The following is a 24,716-nucleotide window of genomic DNA, read 5'->3' as shown; positions in this document are numbered from 1 at the left end:
ACTATTTTGTCCATCTGACAAAAAAATGTCCCTTCCCAAGTCTAAATCAAGCCTTTGACCTGACTTTACTTTTTGTTTTGTTTTTTAATAATTGCTGACAAACATTTCTCACTACTGAGTTCAGTCACAATCAGCACGACAGGAGTCCATGTGAACTAAACTGTAGATCACTTCGTTCAGTCACCACGTCTGTCAAAATCCATCAACTGTTTTCTGTCTTAAACTCAATCTGTCATCTCAGTATCATCTTGTTTTTCACCTTCGACATCTTAAAAATGTCTTAAAAAAATCTTCTTTATCTTCTAAGAATGTGGAAACTGTTGAGACCTGCTGCTGTTTGAAAGACAAAGTATCCTGATGTATAAGTGGAGGTGTGAGTTGCGTCTTTGTCTTCTGATGGTGCGATCATGTTGTTGCAAAGTGTTTTAAAGCTCCATGCAGCTTCCTTAGAAACCTTCAGCTCCGCTTTGTTTAGAATAACAGTTTGACATCGTGTTTCCTGTTCTCACAACGCTGCTCAGTAAACAACAATCTGCTGGAAACATATTTCTAAGAGGTGAACGAGCGTCTGATGAGTCGATCCAGAAGAAGATCAGTTCATTGTTGGTTTGGATCCAAACATGAGATTTGTTGGCAAGAAGAAAAAATATAGAAAAAATCCTTTAAACTGGTTCTCTTCATATTTACGCTTCACTGTCTCAAGCTGGATGTAAGTTCAACATTTCAATTTAAAAAGTGATGATATGATGTCAGTGTTGTGTGAACAAAAGTGGACAAAAATAACTTTCTTCAAGTGGGTCGGAGGTTCTCACTGATCTACAACACTTTCAGGAAACTCCTTTTAAGCTCATCATCATCATCATCATCATATCCAGAGATTTTATTCTAGATGCAGTTAGAAAAATCTCCCTGATGATCTTACAGGTTGTAGTGAGGTCAGAGGTCAGAGGTCAGAGGTCACACGCTGACCTCAGCTTCAACTCGAACTCCTTCGAGTCTTTTTGAAGAACTGAATGAAAACACACACAGCTCCTCGTATCCAATAATCTGTCATTCCTCATTCATATAATAACAATCGATTGCTGCTTCTGCAAAATAAATACTTTTACTTTTGATACTTTAAGTAACTGTACCTGCTGATACTTTTTATCATGCAGGACCTTTACTTGTAATGTAGTATTTTTACATTGTTGTATTTCTACTTAAATAAAGGATCTGAACACTTCTTCCTCCATTTATTTGAACCCACATCCTGTTTCTCAAACCTTATCAAAGTGATCATTTTAACACAAACCAGGATCTTTCTCTAAACGTAACCAGACTGTAACCACAGCGTCACATAATAAAACATCATTATGTTTAACAGTGATGTTTGACAGACGTCGTCGTCCTGCTGATTAGAAAACACTCATATCAACATATCTGGAGCTTTAATTTGAAATTCTTGTTTCTTCAAATATCCTAAAATATATCAGTAAATATATAATTATGTATATTATAGAAAATCACAGAGCAAAACGTACAGAACAGAAAAACATTTGGCTTCAAATATAAAGATAAAACAGAAAATACGTTTAATTATTTCTTTTTGTTTTGTAAAGCACTTTAAACTGTATTTAGTGTATAAAATGTGCAATATTTATTATTAATTATTGTTTATTATTATTATTATTTATGTCTCAAAGTGAAAGTCAGAATTGATCATCAACTGATTAAATGTTGATGGAAAAATGTGTTGATTTAAAAAAGTCAGAAATCATATTTGACAAGGAGACGAAACTGAACCTTAATGAACCTTAATGAACCTTTATTTATTCATACAGTTTATCTTTATAATAAAATGTGCTGTGATGTTTCACATGCAGGTGGGAAATGATTTGTTTACACAGAGACTTTTATGCGTCTAAATTTCTGTTTGTCTCAGCATTTGTTTCTCTTTTGATTTCCTTTTTCTTGCCGTGCTTTGACCTTTGACCTTTACTGTCTATTTGCAGCACAGGAATCGAAACTCATTCCTGCGTGTGTTTATGTTGAGTTGCTGTTGTGATGCTTACAGTAAGTTGAAACCATGTGAGAGTTGAGATGACCCAGCAGAGTCCGGAGAGGGAAGGACGCCGCTCTCACTTCCTGCCAACGAGATCAAGCTGTGAACTTGTTTAAAAAGCTCAGAAGAAAACAACAAAAAACTCTGTTCGGTTCAAACGCCAGCGCTGGAAAGTAACTAAGTACATTTACTCAAATACTGCACTTAAGTACAGTTTAGAGGAACTTATAAAGTGAACTAAAGTAGTAAAACTTAAAGAGTTTTGTTTCTCTCTTTCTTTCTCTGTGTTCACCATCAAGTAAAACTTTAATTAATATATTGTATTTGAAAACGACAGCATGCCGTCAGTCTAAGAGACGTCAGTGGATTTGGAAAGCTCAGGGGGAGAAATGACAAGAGGATGAGGAAGAAGATGGGGGCGTGATGAAGGAGATGCGTGTCTGAAAGGGGAAAGAAAAGAAAAAAGTGAAAGAGGAGCTTCTTCCTCTGTCGTCAGGGACGACTATTCACTGGAGGTTTAATTATCGCAGCCTAATGGCTGATTATGAAGCATCTGCACTAGTGATGTGCTAACGAGGTCACTTCCTGTTTCTGATGAAAACTAGTTGATAAAAACATCAGAGAATCAACCAAACTTACAAAATAAAAGAATAACTGTGTGTTCGAGTACAGTAAACATATAATCTGACAGTTAATTACAACATGTACAAACTTCTCAAATTCAAATTCAAATAAGCTTTATTGACATGACAAAGCAGTACAGAAAATTATAAACATTGACAGATGATTAATAACTATAGAATAATATATAGATATAAACAATCATATTAAATACAAGAGATGTGATCACACAGAAACATTTACTACAGAGCTCATTTCTCTCAGATTATGACAAGAAACTTCTCTCTTTTAGACAAAATATGACTTCTGAAGACGTCTCTTTGGATTTTTTAATCAATTAATTAAAAAAATAATATGCAGATTAATTGATCATTAGTCCTTCATCAGGTGGAAACAACCATGAGTCCAAACATGTTTGACTTTAACAGTTTGATGTTGTGTTTTTAGTTTCTGCTGCCATCTAGTGGCGGAAATCAATAAATGACTGCAGCTTTAAACTGATCGATTCTCTTTACTGGACAAACATGTGAGTCTATATTTAAAGGTTAAATATTGTTTAATGATAACTGCATGTTGTTATATTGGTGATTAAGTGAAAATACAGAAATATGGAACGATGGAGTTTTAATGTGTCTTCATCTTCTCACAGTCAGAGTTTAAAGATTCCTTCCAGACATGTTTTAATCCAGTTCTTCTGTCTCTTTATGTGATCCCACACTGACTGGATAATCATAATAATAATAACTTTATTTATATATAGAATATTTCAGACACAAAGTGCTTCACAAAGACATAAAAGCAAAAAGGGAAATTACCAGATAAATATTAAATAACAGGATTTATACAGTAATAATAACATGAGGTTAAGATGTGAGACACAGAGTGAAAACAAGAACAATAAACTGATTGAAAAGAAAACTTTTCTTTAAAAAAGTGTTTTTAAAAGAGGAAACAGAGTCAGCTGGTCTGATCTCTGGTTTTTATGAGCCTTAAAATTAAAATAATCATTAAAATGTTCTGAAACATACAGGTGAAACTGACGTTAGTGGACTCTTCCTCTTCCTGCTGCAGCGTCCTGGACTAGATGAAGTTTGATTGAAGTTTATCTAAGTTGGATGTAAAATTCATCCAAATTCTTAGCAGATAAAAAAAAATATCTTATTTTCAAGATGCGTATGTCAAAGATGCAGAAAGAAAGCAGATGTTGAGATCAGAGACCGTCTGATGATGCTGCTGCTGCTTTATGGAGAAGAATCGAAACATCTAAAGAGCCTCAAACTGCTGCACGGTGTTGTATTTATAACCTTCACCGAGCACTTTATTAGGAACACACATCTAATCTACAACATCTCTGCCATAAATCTACTGTCACAAAGATTCTACATGTTCAGGTTTTGTTGACATTGTGAGAAAAGTGATGAGTTGATGACGATGTCAACAAAAACTGAAAACATTTAAGTTTCATAACAGCAGAATCTACGGCGGAGCTGTTGTTAGGTTGCATTAAACTGCACACGTGTTCCTGATAAAGAGCTCGCTGAGTGTCAAGTCATGTAGACGGTTACTGGAGTTTTTTTACGCCCTGAGTTTGGCCTGTCAGGCTGCAGTCAGGCTGCTCTACCTTCTTACTGCAGGGTGATGCAGCTCTAAAGGAAAAGTATTCTACCGTCTCTGTGTGTTTTGGGGATAAACACATGTTTTAACTTCTAGTTTTAATACCAGAGAGATGTTAGGATCAAGCATCAGTCGTATAATGACCATACTACTGTTATAACATCACTAGTTATATCAGCTATCATAAGGTATAAGGTCTTTTTTAAGTAGTTAGAACATTAACAATACAGAGGTTTTAATAGCACGTCCATTATTTGTTATATTACCATTAATTAAGAAACTAATTTCATCATAATTATAGCCATGTATTTTGAAAACAGGATCAAAATATACAAGTTAAATATTCAGTAAGTACAACAAGAGGTCATAAAGATATTATAAAGATAAATACACACACACACACACTCACACACACACACACACACACACACACACACACACACACACACACACACACACAGCCCTTACTGCTGTTTTGTGTGTTTTCACTCGTGTTTCTCTGGTCGACCACTAGATGTCGCTCTGATATAATCTTCTCTTCTCTTCCTGCTCTGTGTGTGTTTGACTCCAGTGATGATAAAATGATGAACAGTTGAGTCTGTTTCAGTAGTTGAAGCATCATCACCTCCTTCAGATGATGAAATAACACTTTTCTTCTACTTTAACACTCAGATGTTCTTATGAATCTTAAGTACTGCACTTAAGTACATTTACTGAGGTACTTGTACTTTACTTGAGTATTTCCATGTGATGCTACTTTCTACATTTCAGAGGGAAATATTGTACTTTCTACTCCACTACATTTATTTGACAGCTTTAGTTACTTTTCAGATGAAGATTTGACACAATGGATAATATAACAAGCTTTTAAAATACAACACATTGTTAAAGATGAAACCAGTGGTTTCCAACCTTTTTGTCTTTTGACGTCTTACAAAAAGCAGTGTGTAGTCGGGGTCACATTTCACATGTCTATGAGTTGTTAACAGCTCCACCAAATAGTGATTTTTCCCTCTAAACTTCTCACATGCTTTCATTTCAATAAATGTTCAAATGATCCAATATTTCAGCAAAAATCAAAGATTAGAGAAAAAGTCCAAAAACTGAAAACAGATTTGTGTATCAGAACTTTGTTTTTTCTTCTTTCCTCTCCCATTAATCATCTCACCACCCCTCAGATTTATCTGCTGACCCTTTGGAGGGGCCCCGACCCCTAGGTTGGGAACCACTGGACTAAACTAGCTAACTGTATATAAAGTAGTGTAAACTAGCTCCACCTCCAGCAGCTACAACAGTAACATGCTGCTCTAACACTGATGCTTCACTATTAATAATCTAATGATGTCATATATAATAATATATCAGTCAGAGGGACCAAACCACTACTTTTACTGCAATACTTTAACTACATCAAGCTCATAATACTTATGTACTTTTACTGCAATACTTTAACTACATCAAGCTCATAATACTTATGTACTTTTACTGCAATACTTTAACTACATCAAGCTCATAATACTTATGTACTTTTACTGCAATACTTTAACTACATCAAGCTCATAATACTTATGTACTTTTACTGCAATACTTTAACTACATCAAGCTCATAATACTTATGTACTTTTACTGCAATACTTTAACTACATCAAGCTCATAATACTTATGTACTTTTACTGCAGTAGGATGCAGGACTTTTACTTGTAATGAAGTATTTTTATATTACTGTATTAGTACTTTTACTTCAGTAAATGATCTGAGTTCTTCTTCTACTGCTGGTAAAATGGCAGCAAAACAAATGAAAAGAGAAATTTTACTCCACAAATATGAGAATTAATACTTAAAAACAAACAACATAACAGAGACGTGATATCAGGTTATTGATCTTTAAACACCTACAGATCACACTGCTGCTCTGAAAAGCCTCAAAGCTCAACTGTGCGTTTAATAATAATAATAATAATAACAATAATAATAATAATAATAATAATAAATTCTCTTTTTGAAAAAGATGAACTGAAAGTTTCATGTGTGTTGGAGGAGCTGCAGTCATCTGTGAGCGTTATGATGACGTAAATATGAAAAGAATATTCATTCATAATTTATTAAAAATAATAATAAAAACAAAGAGATTTGTGAAGACAGATTTATTGTTGGACATTTTTCAAAAAACAAAAACAAAGAAAAGGGAAAAAAAAACATTTAATTTTATGTCTTTTTTTCTTTCCTCCTTTTTTTTGTTTTTTGGGAATAAAATGTCCCACAATAGTTGAACACATCCATCATCATCTAACAGCTCACACATGAAAGCAGCTGCAACTATAAATTACATCCAAATTACCATCCATTCATTTGTATTTTTCTGCTGCTATTTATCTGTTTATCCTTTTATCCCCCCTCCTCTTCCTCCTCCTCTTCCTCCTCCTCCTCCTCTTCCTCTTCCTCCTCTAGTGACACCAAACATGATCTCAGGTTGAAGTTTAGTCTCCGGTGTAAAATGTTAAAACTGTGAGGATGTTATGAATCAGTGTGTAAATCCATCCCAGCCCTTCCATGAGAGGAGCTGACTGACTGACAGCTTCTTCTCAGCCTCACCTCACTCTGTGTGTGTGTGTGTGTGTGTGTGTGTGTGTGTGTGTGTGTGTGTGTGTGTGTGTGTGTGTGTGTGTGTGTGTGTGTGTGTGTGTGTGTGTGATTCTCTGACAGTTTGTTTGATTTGTGGACTTTCTGGCAGCTTATAAAACAGCGTCCAGAGTCCTGCAGGCTTCATATTAAGTGTTTGGTGATGATTATTATGTTGCCTCATAGCAGATTTTGAACTATTTTATTAGTCAAATTAATATCTTACTCACAGATTGAAGTGTGATATTATGTGTATTTATATTAGTCATATAGCAGCAGCTACATGAGGGACATTGAGCATTAATTCCCCCCAAAGGATTCATAGAACTGAATCTTATACTAAGAGCTCATAATGTAGGAAAAATGAAATACATGAAAACACATGAACGCTGGATCAATAAAGGGATATTATAGGATGATAACAGGATGCACTGAAGGTCATTAAAGTATCTACTATTTGCTGGAAATGGGATTTGATTATGATGGCGGTTAATTTCTCTCTACACAGATTGGAGACATCTGCGTTTTTGGCGCGCTGAGGCCTCCGGATTCACATCAAAAAAAAAAAAAAAACAAATAAAACAAAAAGCTTTAATATGAATGAGAGCGATGAAGTTGTTCCTTCCTGCAGTCTGTCTGTATTCTAGGCTGCAGCTTCTTCTTTTTTTTCTATTAACACCTTGAAAAAAAAGCAAAGCCGCTCCTCTGCAGCGCGCCTGTCTGTTATGCTGCATTATATTATTCTATCGGGGCTCCACTTTTTTTTTTGCGCGCACTTTGATGAAGTGTTTGGCGCGGTGACGGTGACAAGAGGCTTTTGAGCCGCTTTTTCTCCCGCAGCCAGGTGATGAACGTCCGGCTGATCAGGCGGAATAAGGAGTAATTAAAACCTATAAATTATCCGCCGGCAGCTCCTCTCTCCTCTCACGGAGAGATAAGAGCTCCGGCCTGGAAAACAATACCGGCTGACAATAGTGGCTTTGCCTCAGGAAAAGGAGGGAAACCCGCGTGGAGGTGGAGGTGTGGAGGTGGAGGGGGGGAGGGGGGGGGGGGGGGGTGTGCATCCAACCTGGAGCTGTTCAATGGACGCATATGAAGATGTGGAAGCTGTGATTGTTTTTTTTTTTTAGTTTAATTGGGATAAAAGGTGAAATAAGGAGGTTTGTGTTGTAGGTTGACGCGCAGCTGAAAGGCCTCTCTGCGTGTGCGTGTTGTGTGCGCGTGCCTGTGTGTGTGTGTGTGTGTGTGCGAGAGAGAGAAAAAAAACCCTAAAATTCATTTTATACAGCAAGTTTACATTTAGTTTTATTTGCAAGTTTAGTTTAAAGTCGTTTCACCAAAAAAAACATTTTTTTTGGGATAAACGTGTAAAATGTTTGTTGTTTTGCAGCCGCCTCGCGCTCCCTGTCCGCTTAAAAGTAAACTATCTGGAGGTGAGCAGTTGAATTTCATCCAGAATCCCCAGCAGACAGTCATGAGGGGGAATGGTGTGTGTGTGTGTGTGTGTGTGTGTGTGCGTGTGTGTGTGTGTGTGTGTGTGTGTGTGTGTGTGATTTGCTCTCCTCCTCTCCCTCAGCTGTAACAGATACACCGTAACGAGGCTGAAGGCGCGGAGCAGTGATAATCTCTTGTTTGGTTTCTCTGTGAAGCCTGCTCGCTGCTCCACAGCTCTCCTCTTGGCTCAGAGACGTCTGACATTATTGGACGTCGTCACCCCATGTCCAAAAGTGTCCCGGCCGGTGATTGGCCCGCTGCGCTTTGGATGTTATTCATGCGCCTCCGGTTGGTGTGTGTGTGTGTGTGTGAGAGAGAGAGAGTGTGTAAGAGCGTGTGTATGTGTGCATGGTGATGCGATGTGAGGACTTTGTGAAGATCCGACTGTCATACAGCGGTGAAAAGCTCTGGGTGTGTGAGAGCGGTGCGCAATAGCAACCATAGCCAGTCTTCTAGTAAGTCACCGACCATGACGCGCCGGAGCGCCTTTACGCAAGCAGGATGTCCACACTTTGCGAATAATTACAGCAGCTAGCAATATTCCGGAGATAAAATAACTATGTTTTAGTGCTTCCTGTAGTCATATTTTGGATACAAACACAGGCCCACAAAGTGGAAGTGGATTGAGAGAATAGAAGCCACGTTCTTCAGAGAAGCAGCGATGGAGGAGCAGCGGGATCTGCACAGCACGGATAGCAGCGAGGGAGAGAGCGTGTCCCCGTCGCCCAGCCTGCCCTCGCCGCCCATACTGCCTCTGCAGGTCGCCCAGCAGGCCCACAGAACCACCAACTTTTTCATAGACAACATTTTGCGGCCGGATTTCGGTTGCAAGAAGGACCACGGCCTGGGCCCGCGGGAGAGGGCGCAGACCTCCGGCCGGGAACGCGTCCACTCGGTGGTCAGCAGGCCGAGTCTTCCCGGGACGCCGTGCCAGGACTCCAACTGCAGCAGTGACAGCACTTCGTCCTCCGCTTCCTCCACCTCTTCGGCGAGTCCCAAAAATAGCAACGGCAGCGGCGGAGGAGCCGCAGCCGCCGCCGCAGCCGCTTCCACCGGCAGCAGCGGCGTGAAAGCCGAGGAGAGGACAGGCGGCGGGGCCGGAGAGAACAACTCCTCCTCGCTGGTGGTGCTGAACGGCTCCGCGGCGCCGACACCGGAGAGCCAGCCGCTGCTCTGGCCTGCCTGGGTCTACTGCACCCGGTACTCGGACAGGCCCTCATCTGGTAAGGCAAAAGTTTCATGAAGAAAAGCAAAACGCTTCATAGCGGAAGGAAAATACAACATAAAGTCACTTTATATCCGCGGCAGACGCTCAAATCTTCTTTTTTTTATGACGTAAAAACTTAAAATAAATTCATCCCGCGTGCAGCAAGTTTCATTCAACAAAGCGCGAGGGTTATTTTAAGAAATCGTAAATAATGTTTTTAAATGTTAAAGAGCACAAACATAAAGGTCAGACTGAGTTTAAATTTGAAATCATTTCATCTTTACAAGCTTCAAATGAATCTTTGGTGTTTCAGAGAGAAAAGCAGTGAAATGTGTTCTCCATGTGTTCCTGCTGTCACATCATCACACTTTCAGCTCCACTGTCTGAACATTCAACTCACACTAAAAACACATTTTTTTAATTTTTTTGCACGTTTTTTTTTATTTTTTATTTTAACTTTCATGTGGATTTTGACTGTTTAACTTGTTGGACTAAAAACTGGATCTATTAACAACATTATAACACATCATCCTTCATTAATAATTAACACATATAATAAATAGCTCGCGTGTTGTTTAGAGTTTTGCAGAGTAAAACAAATATTTGTATGTTTTTTTTTCGTCTCTTGTGTGATTTTTTCTCTATTATTATTCTCTAACGTGTCTTTTTTGCTTTAGAATAAAAAGTGTTTATGTTGCAACTATAAAAATGATTTCATTTGATTCTAATATTGACTTCCTGTAACGTGAAGCTGCAGATTTATTGAATAACTTCCGTCATCCTGCAGGATTATTTTTGGCCTCGTTGTAACAGTTTTACGGATCGACTGCAGGATGTTTTTCTATCCGTATAAAGTCGTTGTTGTTTTTTTCCCGCGCTGAGATGCTGCTTGTGGTTAAACCTGCTGTCTTGAGGTGAATATACGAGCTGCTGCTGTCAGTAACAAAACAAAACAAAACAAAAAAAAAAACATGGCGGAATAAAACACAATGGAATTAAAGGTAAATAATGTCTCTCAGTCTCACATCCAGGAGACATTTTGAATTCATTAACAGCAAATACAAACATTTACCTGAAGGTGTAAAACATATTATATAATAATCGTGCATGTTTGTTCATCTTTATGTTAAAGATGAGACAATTAAACACATATTTTAATAATAATAATCCATAATCGTCCAATTAAATGATCATAAATACATATTATAACAGTATATTACGTCTTTAGTAATTAGAAATAATCCGGACTGTTGTGTTTTCTTTGAATACGGAGTTGATATAATATAATATTAATATTTAATAATTCTAAACATGTTTAAATACATCTGTGAGGGAAAATATAACGCTGTTATTAGTTGATTGATCGATTAGTCCCATCCAGAAAATTAATTATCAACTATTGTGATAATCGATTGATCGTTTGAGTCATTTAAAAAAAAAAAAGAAGTGAAAATTCTCTGATTGCAGCTTCTTCACTGTGAATATTTACTGGAGTCTTTATTAATATAATATGAATAAACTGAAAACAAGACGTTTGATGACGTCACTGCTACTAATAATAATATGTGTGATTTTCTTTTTTAATTAAACATTACAGATATTAAAACCTTCCACACATCATATTACTGTACAGTGTGTGTGTGTGTGTGTGTGTGTGTGTGTGTGTGTGTGTGTGTGTGTGTGTGTCAGTCATCCATGCAGTCATAACAAGGCGGTAATAACGAGTTTGTTAACGGGCTGATGCTCAGCTGCAGCATCACACACACACACACACACACACACACACACACACACACACTGTACAGTAATATGATGTGTGGAAGGTTTTAATATCTGTAATGTTTAATTAAAAAGAAAATCACACATATTATTATTATTAGTAGTAGTAGTAGTAGTAGTAGTAAAAAAAAAGAAACCCTGGATGACGTCATCAAATGTCTTATTTTGTCCACAACTCAAATATTCAGTTTATTATCATAAAAGACTAAAAACACCTGAAAATATTCACATTGAAGAAGCTGAAATCAGAGAATTTGGACATTTTTTTCTGCTCAAAATGATTAATCGATTATTAAAATAGTTGGCCATTATTTATTTTTTTGTGGATGAGACTAATCGATCAATCAACTAATCATTGCAGCTGTATTTATTTAAAATTATTATTATTATCATTATTATTATCACACTGCTACTGATCCATAAAGATGTTAGAGTTCATGTAGGCGCGCAACAATAACTAGGCCTTCATATTATTGTAGTAATAATAATTATTATTAGACTATTATTATTATTATTATTATTAGTGTGTGTGTGTGTGTGTGTGTGTGTGTGTGTGTGTGTGTGTGCTGCAAGCTGATTATTCTGATCGCAGCCTCTGATGTTCTTTTCTCGACCTGCTGATTGATTATAATGATTATTATTATTGTTATTATTCATATTATTATTATTTTGCTGATATGCGCTGGATATTTATATTTCCGCTGTCCTGTCTCTTCGCTCTTACTGCAGGCCCAAGGACACGGAAACTGAAAAAGTCGAAAAGCGGCAAAGAGGACAAGCGGCCGCGCACGGCCTTCACGGCCGAGCAGCTGCAGAGACTGAAGACCGAGTTCCAGGTGAACCGTTACATCACGGAGCAGCGGCGGCAGTCTCTGGCCCAGGAGCTCAACCTCAACGAGTCCCAGATCAAGATCTGGTTTCAGAACAAGCGGGCCAAGATCAAAAAGGCCAGCGGCTTCAAGAACGGGCTGGCGCTGCAGCTGATGGCGCAGGGACTGTACAACCATTCCACCACCACCATCCAGGAGGACAAGGAGGACAGCGACTGACCCCACACACACATACACACACACATACATACACATACACGCACACACACACACACACACACACACTCTGTACATTGTAAATATATAATATCTAATTTAATGATGAGAGCGTGGAGGGGAGGGAGGAGGAGGAGAGGTGGGGGCTGCGCGCAGGTTTTGTCAGCAGCTTCTCCTCTTCTTCATCTCCGTCTCCTCCTCTTCAAAAGAAGTGACTCTACAGCAGCAGAAACTCTTGGACTTTGACCTGCCACCGCAAAAACCAAAGATTTTATTGGAAACCAGAGCCTGGACGATTAAAAACAAACAAACAAAACAAAACAAAACAACAAAAAAAAAAACAATAAAGAGAAAAAAAAAAAGACATCCCACATTTAGCTCATTTCTATTTCCATCTGAGCTGAGAGTGAAATGGACCCTCTTCCTCCTCTTCTTCCTCCTCCTCCTCCTCCTCCCACAGCCATAATAAGCGCGCAGCGGCTGGTGTTTCTGGGCAGATTCACTTCCATCCAGCTCATGTTGCTGCTGCTGCTGCTGCAGCCGCAAAACTCTTCTTCTTCTCTTAAATGGTTTTTTTTTTCTGGACCAACGGAGAGCTGCAGTAATCCTGCGGTACGTTTTTACACACAAACAGAAGATAAACAGTCTGTCAGCAGCGGGAACGCGCAGTAAATCCTGGCGGGAATTATTACACAAACACTTGTGGACGTTGAGGTTTATTTGAACAAGTTCGCACACAATTAAAAAAAAAAAAAGCTTCATGCGATCATAATTATATATGATGATCCCAGTATTTTATTTTGAAATGACATTTGAGTTCATTTATTTTAGGCTCAATGAGATAATAAAATAAAATCTCTCAGCAGGATTATGTAGAGAACATAAATAAAATGTGAATAAATACATATTTCTGCAGGAATGTTTGAGGTGACGAGATTTCTCAAATAATTTCAAATTATTTTTCCCACAAAAAATAATTAAGCGCTTCTATGATCCTTCATATCTCAGAGCCCCAAAAATTATTATGACAGAAATATTTAATTAAAACATGTTAAAGAATAAAACGACCTCACAGCGCAGCAGTAAGCTCACCAAATTCATCACTCCAAGTTTAAATATTAAATATTATAATAATGATGTTAAAAAATACGTAAAATAATCCAAATTGAGCAAAAAAAAAAAGACAACAGAAAGTTTAAATTCTTAACGATAAAATAAGACGTTTCTTTCTATTATATTCCAATAACTTCCTGTTTATAAGCTCGTCATGTGATCATTGATTTGTATCTATATTCCTCCGTGTTTACTACAGGATCACTGCAGCTCTCACAACACATCTCACATCTCATCTTTTACACCAAAGTGAGAATATTTTGGCGCCTCTGTGCGTCATTTCCTCCGGTGTTGCCTTTTTTTTTTTATTTTAGCAGGTAAAACACAACAAACAGCATCAGACAGTCTGAGAGATACATGTCATCCATACTCACCGGAGGAGGGAGGGAGGGGTGGTGGGGAGGGAGGAGGGGGAGGGGTGTGGGAGGGGGGGCGGGGGGGCAGGGGGGGTATTATATTATGTACATTTAAACCATGTTTCCAAATAAACACTTTTATATTGGAAAAAGAGGAAAAAAAATAGCGTGGAAACGATTTGACCCATTTTTATTTCTGCTGGATGACACCGAGAATATTCAATTAATAAATAGAGAGAGTGTGTGTGTGTGTGTGTGTGTGTGTGTGTGTGTGTGTGTGTGTGTGTGTGTGTGTGTGTGTGTGTGTGTGTGTTCTCAGCTCATTGGTTCAAGTGAGTGGGGTGGGGGGGGGACAACTGAATCCATATTCATACGTCTTTTGGAGGAGAGGAGGTGAATCTACACTGCGAGGCGCGTCGCTATCAGCGCTGTTCAAAGCGTTGCAGAGCATGAAATTGCCTCTCCGTCTCTCTGTGTTCACTCATTTCATCAGCCAGCCCTCTGCAGGCCCCCAAAAACAATATATATATATATATATGTATAAAGCTGCTGGAGCTCCGAGAAGAAGAAGAAGAAGAAGAAGAAGAAGGAGCGCGCGCCTTTTGTCTGAACGTGACTATGAGACGTTTTTTTTTTGTTTTTTAAGACGCAGGAAGCTCAGCAGGGTCAAAGTTATTAAATATCCGCAAAAACCACCAAAACACGTTTATAATAAGAAACCCAGAAGACTGGAAGTAGGCCCACATGATTTATTATTATTATTATTATTATTATTATTATTATTATCTGTTTACATGATGACATCACAAACAAATCTGCGATTATTTCGATTCAAGATTCAAGAAACTTTATTGTTTGTCTCGTAATAACAGAAACGTCTTTGACAGACGTGACAGTTAAACCGTTTTTTTTTATTTCCGCATTGACGTGACGTTTCTGATACAACATATTCAATAAAAGTATCAACCAAAAAAAATCACTATTAATAATCAATAATCTAATGACATAAAACACACCTGATCAAACTGCATCTCTCTGACACGTGCAGCTGTTGTTTTACAGTAAATAATGATTTATATGAAGACATATATACACATTTATATTATTATATTAGTTTATTTATGTAGCACATTTCATACATGAGAGCAATTTCAAAGTGTTTTAAATATTATTTTTTTTAAAAAGGAGAAAAACAACTGAACATTAAAATATGAAAATACAGAAACCAAACAATCTGTTGTTAATTAACTCAGAACTTTGTTGTTTATTTGGGAAAATGTAACAAGAAAGAAAAATATTATTATTCTTCAAAACAGAGAAAGTTTACAGGATTTAATGTTTTACATTAAAATAACAAGTTTAAATTAAACTAATTCATCCTGATCAAATTCATAAAACATTTAAATTTCTTTATTTGAGTGTTTTCATGGAAAAAAAAACTGATTTCTGTGTTTATAAAAAAAAAAATCAAGCAGCTGGAAGCCAAAAAAATCATTTCTCACCTTTTTCTCCTTGAATCAATCAGTTTAAAAGTATAAACGAATGTTGCTGCAGCTCCGTCGACTCTCTCGGATGAATCACAGGACGACGGTTTGTCTTCAGGAGAGAAAGATGAACAGATGTGATTTCAAGCTGCCAATAAAGGAAAAAGATATGTGGAATAGAGAAATGCCCTCCGGTTACTCTGAGGAGTGAAATGAATCATCACTTCAACTTCCTCCAAATATTTGCCTTAATCTGCCTTTCTCTCAACTTTATGTCATGCAGCGAGAGAAGAAGAAGAAGAAGAAGAAGAAGAAGAAGACTCAGGAACTTTATTTGCCAGCTTAAAGTGATGAAGAGGAGACGAAACTTTATTTATTCTGCAGCAAAAAAAACCAGCTGGAATTTATTTTTTTAATATGATTCTCCAGGATAGATAGATGGATTTTTATTTAAAGCTGCTCAGAGTGTGTGTGTGTGTGTGTGTGTGTGTGTGTGTGTGTGTGTGTGTGTTGATGCTGCTGACACAAGTCCACTGTGTAATTATTTTGGCCCAAATTACTTATCGAGTGAGCATCTTCCTGATGAAACCAGCTATTTCCTCCCGCCTGGAGGTCATCTGTCATCCAGAGCTTCATACTTCCCTTATAGGAAGAGTTTGTCTCTTCTATAATCGCTCTGGAGCCTGTCCAAAGAAAGTATTCCCCTTCTTTAAAAAAAAAAAAAAAAAAAAAAAAACCACAGGGTAACAGTAGGCTGAGAACAATTTGTCAAATTCAAAGGTAAATGTTGTGACAGGCTGACTGGATCTTTGCCTCTACCTGTTTTCTTCCACTCTGCTGCTGCTGCTGCTGCTGCTTTCAGATCTGCAGGGAAGGAAAAGAGGAGGTTTGCTTTCATACGGCTTCAGTAATGATCCAATAGAAAGCAGAGAAATATGATAATATCATTTATTCACATGCTGCATTTTCTCCATGCGTGCATAATTGCATAATAAAAGCATAGTGTGTGAAATCACAGGGTGTGATGCAAATTTCAAAACAATTAGACAAATTAACATTTCTCTACCAATTACACAGGACTGTATATATGTGTGTGTGTGTGTGTGTGTGTGTGTGTGTGTGTGTGTGTGTGTGTGTGCAGCAGTGGACTGTGTGTTTACATGTGAAGCAGAGAGGGACTGCAGAGTACAGACAGTAGCCACGCACTCGCCCCCCGCGGCTACGAAGCAGCTTTAATTTACATGCAAATGAAGGCAATAAAAACAGAGAGGCAACACTGCTGCTGTCCTCCCCGCTGATGATGATGAAGAAGAAGAAGAAGAACTGTATGATGATGGGATGTACAGTATCCGTATATATATATATATATACGACCAGGAGGGAGAGAAAACACAAAGCCTGCAGGAAGAGCTGAGCGAGGATCAGCTCCTGTGTTTCTGTCCTGAAGAATCATTAAAGTATTTTTTTTTTTTATCAGCAGATAACAAACATAAAAAGCCTAAATTATCAGTAGTTTTAATAAATGAACAGCAGTGACTGAAGATATTTGAAATCAACAGATTATCTGATCAGATTATTGCTTATGGATTCACTAACAGACTCATTAAGTTTGCTGTCACTACTTGTGTTTATCATGTCATAATGTTTAAGTGTCGTCTCTAAACTCCCTCGTTCACACATGCAAAACATGCAAAACTATAAACAGGATTTAACTGAGTCAGTGAGTTTATGTATGAAGCACTCACACACACACACACACACACACACACAGATAAACAGAGTATTATGATGATATCTGTGTGGATTTAATATCAGTATCACTCTAAAAACAACGTTCTTGTTTAGAATGATAAGGCAGCAGCAGCACAAACACACGTAAGTTTGGATTTATTGAAATATTTGCTGCTAAAATTCAACGTCTTTATACCGACAACATGAAGAATCTGACAAAGTTTCCCAGCAGAGTTCTTGTCAGACGGACGCTTGTACGTTCACCTGCAGATCAACTGCCGAGCATTGATCATGTGCTAGAATGAATATGATCAATCAAACCTCAGCGCAAATATCATACATCATACACTGGACGACGCTTCTTATTTATGTGTCTGGCTGCTGCTGCTGCTGCTGCTGCTGCTGCAGCGGCGGCGGCGGCGGCAGCAGGGGGGCTTCAGGCCTCGGCCATTTCTGGAGAGTCCGGTGTCACGTCGAGGGACGGAGAAACAGAAACCCCCCCCCCCCTCCTCCGTTCACACACCCTGCACCCAATAACTCACCCCCCCCCCCCACCCCACCACCCCTCCGAACTTCACTCTTTGAAGTCCTCAGCACACACACACACACGCATGGGCAGACGAATCGGGTACACAAACACACACACACACCGGCTTTACATGCATGCAGACTTGTATACATGTGTTTTATATGCACACACACACACACACACACACAGTGGCTGACAGTGTGGTGGTGGGTGGTGCAGGAGGAGGCTATGACTCTAAACTCCACATGCCTCCCTCTGTCTACCAGCCTGTCAACAAGTGAGCTGTGAGGGACAGCGGAGCAGTTGTGGCACAAATGGCCGCCGTTGTTTTATCATAGGCGAGCAACAAATGTGGCATTGAGATGTACAGGCCTCCCACACTGCTGCTGCTAAACACTGTGTGTGTGTGTGTGTGTCAGTAAGCTGTGTAAATCATACATGGATTAGCTGGTAGATGGTTTTATATATATGTGTGTGTGTGTGTGTGTGTGTGTGTGTGTGTGTGTGCATCTGCCTGCCTGTCTGCTGGGCAGTGTGCGTTCAAGGATTACGCCGCTACATCATTTACTAAACATCTGATGTTTTTGGCCGGTAGGTTTACCTTCACCTGTGATGTCATGAAGCAGGAAGTCTTCGCTTTTATTCCTTTAATTGTTCGTCATAAACACTAAAAGAAGTTTCGGTGCTCGTGAACGTGTAAAAGCAGCTTCAGATATCGCTGTTTGTATCCGTCTCCTAAAAAGTCACGCTGGTGTTTTGTTTTTCTTTTGGGGGTGGGGGGACAGTGGGGGGGGGGGGGGGTATTAAAGCTTCCTCAGCCCACCTCCTCACCACAGCCCGCCGCGTTTCCTCCCAGACGAAGCATGCAAACAGGATTAGCTCATCCTCACACAAGAGCGTTTCAAGAAGAAGAAGAAGAAGAAGAAGAAGCGGGTTTGATTCCGCCGCTCTTCAACAAGGACCGCCATTCAAAGGGCCCCCCTCGCCCCACCTCCACCTACCCCCCCCCCCCCCCCCCCCCCCCCCCCACACACACACACACACCCGCTGAGGCGACGCCATTTTGATTCAAGACAGCCGGTAGGTGAGCGGCACCCCCCCACCCCACCCCCCCACCGACCGACTGACGGAGTGCCTGATGTGTTTGTGGATCTCGTCACATATAAAAGTTGAACCTGAGCTAAAATCATCTTGAAGTTTTCTTGCGTGGTTTATAACATGACAACACAGACATACGGCAGCTGTAATTGTTAGTGACAGTCAGCTTTAAACACAAGCGTTTGTTTGTAGTGTCACTGATGTTACTACAATCTTTAATTACCGCGAGGCTCCGGATTTCAGTACAATCCCACCATCCAATGAAAACACACACACACACACACACTCCCACTTCAAGAAACCACCAGCAGGCAAACGCAGAACACCAAAAACACACACCAGCGTTTTTTTGTTTTTTTTTATTTGTTTTCCGAGCAGCGCCGTAAAACTGTCTCCTCGGCTCTTTTCCGGGGCGTCCAGTATGAAAGGTTAAAGAAGTAATAAAAGTGACAGCGCTGGCATTTCCCCAAATCATCTGTTTGCAATCGCCTTTTACTAAAAGATTGTCAAACAAAATGGCAGCGCTGCTTATGTGGGGCGGCGGGAAAAAAAAAAAAAAAAAAAAAAAAAAAGGAAAATGGTTTCCTGCAGCAGAACAATGAGCTGTGTTTGGGTTTAGAAAATAACAATGAACGCTATGAGAAGAAGATGTGATGCTTTTTAATAAGATGACAGACGAGGTTGTTTCTCCCTCTGGAGCCGCAACATCCATCACTAAAATAGATTTACTGTTTTATTCTCTTGAAATGAGACAGAAAACCGTCTTTTACTGCATGAAAAGTGAGTTTTATTACATTTTAATTGAATCAAAAGGCAAATAAACATCCGCATATCTAAATATACACAAACAAGCAGTATCAATAAAAATGGATTCAATTTAAATCTGCTTGTTTAGTGTTTATAGCAGCAGGAGAATATAAACAACAACAGAAAATTAATCCTCAACTATTCTGATATTCAATCGTTTTGATTCATTTTGAATTTGAATATTTTCTGGTTTTCTTTGACAGTAAAACTGAAAATCTTTGAGACACTTTATGGAACAAACAACCGATCGATTGATCGAGACAATAATCGACAGATTAGAGTTTTATACGATCGGTTTCCAGCACAGAGAACTTTATTAATAACACAACAACAGACAGCACATGACTCACTTTATGATGTTTATAGTTAATAAATATGTGTAAATACAGTCCGATGTGTCTCTACAGGTTTTACGTCTTCTTATTCTGTTGAATGTATTTCAGTCACAGTTTGTGCTGCAGATCCAGTTATTTTGTTGTTTGTTTTAAGAATTATGTTTTTTTTATTGTTTACCAGAATAAAACAAATCAACACAAACATCCTCTGCAACACTGCACAAGCACAAACGAAAACAAACAAACAAACAAACAAACAAACAGAGAAACTATTTTTGACTTCCAGTCTTTAACTATTGGAGTCAGATTTGATTCCCAGAATTTGAACACTAACATAAGAATAATCGTCCGGTCGAACGGATCCTTTATCTGAACCAGAGAAGAAGAAATAAGACACTTCAGCCTCGTAGTGAACTAACTAATAAAACATGCAGCACTTGATGAATCTGAAGCTTTGATGTCAAATCTGCAGATTCACAGTTTTTATTGCTTGTTTGTGTTTGAGTGAGAAAAGTATTGAAGATATTTAAAGGCAGTTATTGAATATTGAACAGTGTAAACGTGTCACAGTCTGCTGTTGTGTCGAAGAGTTTTTGTAGTTATAAGCAGTTAAAAGGACATTTTTTAAATTAATTTACAGTATTTTGCAACAATTATAATATTTTATATTATTAAAACTGTGATTTTACTTTTACTCTGTTATGTTTATGAGCCTTAATGATTATATTTGACTCCACACAGATCATTTTTTGTTTGTGCTTTTGCCGTATCATAAATATGTATGAGTGACTGGGAGGAGGTTTTCCATCTCGGCAGCGGAGCAGACATTTATAGAGGTGTCAGAGACAGATAATCGAGGCGAGGGCTTCTCCGCATGAAATGAAAATACTTTGTGCAGGAGCCCTGTGTGTGTGTGCAACCTCCTCTGGGCAATAATAGACTCGCAGCGCGTTGTGATATTGAATCTTATCGTATTCTCGCCTGATAAAAGGCTACATGGTGTTTACAGTGGAGGAGAGATGGACAGTAGCTCCGCCGTTATTATTACTGAGCAGCACAACGCAGGAATGCTATCAGCTGCGAGTATGCACACACACACACAAACACACGGTAATGAAATGAGAGATATTAATACACAGAATGGACTCTAGTATATATATATATATAGATAGATATATATACAGTAATTGGTTTATATTGCAGGTCTGTGTGTGTGTTTGTGTTTCAGGTTGTCTGTGGTTTTTCTAATCTGTTTAATATAAACTCACATTAGAAATGTTAGTGGAATAAAATGTGTCACCAGTTTAAAACCTTTACTGGGAAATAAAACTCATCTCTGAATTTATTGTACATTAATCTCACTTTTACTTTTAGGTTGTAATTGTCTCTTTTTTTTTTCTTTTTTTTTTTGAAAAAAATGTAAAAATTCTCTGTTTTCAGCTTCTTAAATGTGAATATTTTCAGTTTTTTTTAGTCTTTTATGACAGTAAACTGAAGATCTTTAGGTTGTGGACAAAACAAGACATTTGAGGACATTTTTCATCTTTTATTGACACTTTATAGACCAAACAACTAATCAATTAATTGAGAAAATAATCGACAGATTTATCGATAATGAAAATAATCATTAATTGCAGTTAATTATAAACAAAGTGAAGAATGTGGATGGATGAACGGTATGATCACATTTTTATGATAATATATTTGAAGTTGATATCTGGCTGTAAATGTCTTATAAAACTGCATTGATCCATATTTTTATATTGACAGTTTGATAAATGATGAGTGACACATCACAGACTCTGCTGTTCCCTCCAGCTGTGCTGCTCTTCTTCTTTAGCATCTTTTAGCTCCTCGTTTTGGTTTTTACTGCCCACGACTTTAAAAAGAAAAAAAAAAAAAAAAAAGTTCAGGACCTGCTCGGCTCTAAACGGCAAACAGACACAGTTACAGCTGATATTTCTCTCAGGAGCTGATAGAGAGTAAAAAAAAAAAACAGCTAAAAGAGATTTAAATATGTGACTTACATTCACCAGGTGGACACGAAACACGACTCCACACGCTGACACGCTAACGTTAGCGTGTAAATGTGTTTACAGCTTGTTCCCAAACCACAATCTTTGCCTCCGTTTCCTCTGAAGTTGCCTCTTAATTTGCATTAATGTTAACTTTTCACCATATATGAGTTATAAATATCTAGAAACAACAACAAAAAAACAGACATCTAAATAAAAAACAACAGTCATTTGTCTTGTTTAAAGTGGTTCTCTACTACTACTACGCTACTGACAGAACAACACTTCCTTCCAAAAACATCTAAAAAAAAATAAATAAATAAAAATAAAAAAATGATTTATAAGACTTTGTTATGATCTGACACCACTATGTTGGTTTCCTTTAGGCAGAAAAAGTCGTAGTTGTGTTTCATGGTCATTTCAGGCATTTCCACAAACAACCCAAGCTCGTAAACTCAGACTTTAACAATTCTGCAAAAAACCCTGAATTACACTCAGTGACGCCTTTCAGTGTGTTTATTCTGCACGGGAACGACGGCATAAAGACTGTAAAGCGTCTGTAGGGGAGGTGCTGTGGTTCAAAACGTTACCTGCTGCTCAGAGTGATTTTAATCCGGTTCTTCTCTGTATGTGAGTCATTTTCACCTCCTACCCCCCCCCCCCCCCCCCCCCCCGGTAATAATTACAGCTGCACCGATCGGATGTTTCTTCAAGTGAACTCGATGCTCCTCCTGTCGTTTCAATCCTCGTCCAGGGTGACGTTTCCCTCTCTGTGTTATAAAAGTGTTTGTTTTTTTTTTTCCTTGTGCTGCAAAAATGTTTCTGATAATCTGACAGATGGAAACATGCTAACACCAATATATCGGCCTGTTTGTGAAACCAATAGAAAAAAATAATAAAAGCATCAGGGGAGAAAGACTCCATAAAAGCTGAACACATGGGCTGTAATGTCAGCTGACTGGCTACCAATACTGATATTCTTATCAGCAGCATGTTTATAGTGTTTATAGGTAAACAGTGGACAAGTTCGTTAGATCAGCTGTTAGCAGCTCCTCCTAGATTACTGTGATACTGAAGAAAACTTTATGGATTTATGGAGGTTTACTGGCGATGGACATCAGAGATAATGATCCTCGGGAAGTGAAAGTCACACTGAATGATATCAATATGTGTTTCATGTCTGTGTGTTCAGATTTGACTGAGTTATGACTCGGAGAAGGAGTGAAGGCTTTTTTGGTTTTTGTCCTGCTCGTCCAGAACCACCATTAGTTAAATTACAGAGGAGCACACACACACACACACACACACACACACACACACACACACACACACAGAGTATTTCATTCCCTGCCTCCTCTCCTCCCCGTGATCTTCATCCTGACTGAGTGGAGCTTAAGACCGGTGTGAAAATCAGACTTGCAACACGCCCATTCACACCCGTTGCTTCCACTTTGCTGTAAAACCACCACTACTTCCTGCTCTGGAAGGGGACGGTGAGTAAGCTGCGCACGGCAGAATCATCCAATATGAAGGTAAAAAAGGATCCACACCGCTGCTCCAACCTGTCCTGGGCCCGAGGCGGCTGACATACTGGAGTCTGGGTTTTTTAAAGGGGGGGGGGGGATGATTTTCACAGCACTAGACTAGAGGTTGGGTGGCGATCAATAGATTGGGTGAAGTTTATGGTGTGTTAGGTGTTGATGTTTTAAATGATAGTGTATTTTTGCAGAAAGACAGACACACACACACAGAGAGAGAGAGAGAGAGAGAGAGAGAGAGGTGGAGAGGCTCATCCCATGTGTTCCTCAAAGAGTTCAGGTTACAACTGGGAGGCATTTTGGGAATGGAGCTTAGCACAGACCGTGGCTAACAGCTTTAACACCAGCGAGCGTCATGTGTGGTCCCTGTGGAATTCTGTATGTGTGTTCAGTAAGAGAGAGAGAGAGAGAGAGAGAGAGAGAGAAAGGCATCGCATGTGTGTGTCTGGATCTGTACCTGCCGATTTCATTCACTTTATATATATATATATATATGTGTGTGTGTGTGTGTGTGTGGAAGTTTGTTGAGTTAAAAATTAAAAACGTCCACATTTATATAACGTTTTGTCGATTATTTAGACCGCCGACCTCAGAAGCCTTCAGCTATCTGTCTGACGATGATTTAGCTAGCGGGTGCAACGGCCAATATTTCGGGGTATGCAGTCATATCAGTTGATATCTGGGCCAAGACTTCTTCTTCTTCTTCTTCTCTGCGCCGGTCGTTGTTTACAGTCCGATTAGCAACTTGAGACGGACATTTCAGCTAATCTCTATCAACAGATACATGCATATGAAAGCTAATAAAAAGCTAAATCTTCTTCTTCTGAGATTAATCTGTTCCGTCTCTTTTGCTCTACACACATGGACTTGTTTACCTGCAAACAAAAAGCACGCTCAAAACGCGATTGGTCGATAGGATTCAGACCACAAACCAGAACACGTCTGCCTACAGATAATAATCTCTGTTACAGACCAACGCGGAGCCTCACTGGAGCGTTTCTGTGTTCACATGTAAAAACCAGAGTTGTTTGTTTCTTTACAGTCAGTGTTGTCCGACGCTGCAGACAAAGTGTAGATCACAGGTTTCACTGCTGGTCATATGGATGTCATGATGTCATCGGCAATATTTTTGGACTCCAATGTACACTGGCAGGCGTGAAGCGAGTGTGTGTGTGTGTGTGTGTGTGTGTGTGTGTGTGTAGAGGGTTGAGAGGTCAAGGTTTTTTTTCTTTTTCATTAAAAGTAAAGCATTAAAATGATCTATATTACGTCTATTCTGCATATTT

At 38.7% G+C, this 24,716-nt stretch overlaps 1 protein-coding gene across 2 annotated transcripts; it reads left to right on the top strand.

Moving 5' to 3' along the window:
• The first annotated feature begins 8,429 nt into the window (after positions 1-8,429).
• On the top strand, positions 8,430-13,321 carry en1a (engrailed homeobox 1a). Of its 2 annotated transcripts, none has more exons than XM_044365865.1 (2): positions 8,430-9,615; positions 12,105-13,321. In XM_044365865.1, exons 1-2 carry the CDS (start codon positions 9,054-9,056, stop codon positions 12,425-12,427), a joined length of 885 nt encoding a protein of 294 aa, XP_044221800.1. In that variant the 5' UTR covers positions 8,430-9,053; the 3' UTR covers positions 12,428-13,321. The 2 variants fall into 2 exon arrangements, with proteins under 2 accessions (XP_044221800.1, XP_044221801.1); XM_044365866.1 differs by having other exon boundaries at positions 8,432-9,615; positions 12,108-13,321.
• Positions 13,322-24,716: the final 11,395 nt, after the last annotated feature.

Source organism: Thunnus albacares, chromosome 11, assembly GCF_914725855.1.
Source record: "Thunnus albacares chromosome 11, fThuAlb1.1, whole genome shotgun sequence".
NCBI lineage: Eukaryota > Metazoa > Chordata > Actinopteri > Scombriformes > Scombridae > Thunnus > Thunnus albacares.
The sequence above is the reverse complement of the archived record's forward strand: the minus strand, read 5'-3'. Positions and strand labels throughout refer to the sequence as shown.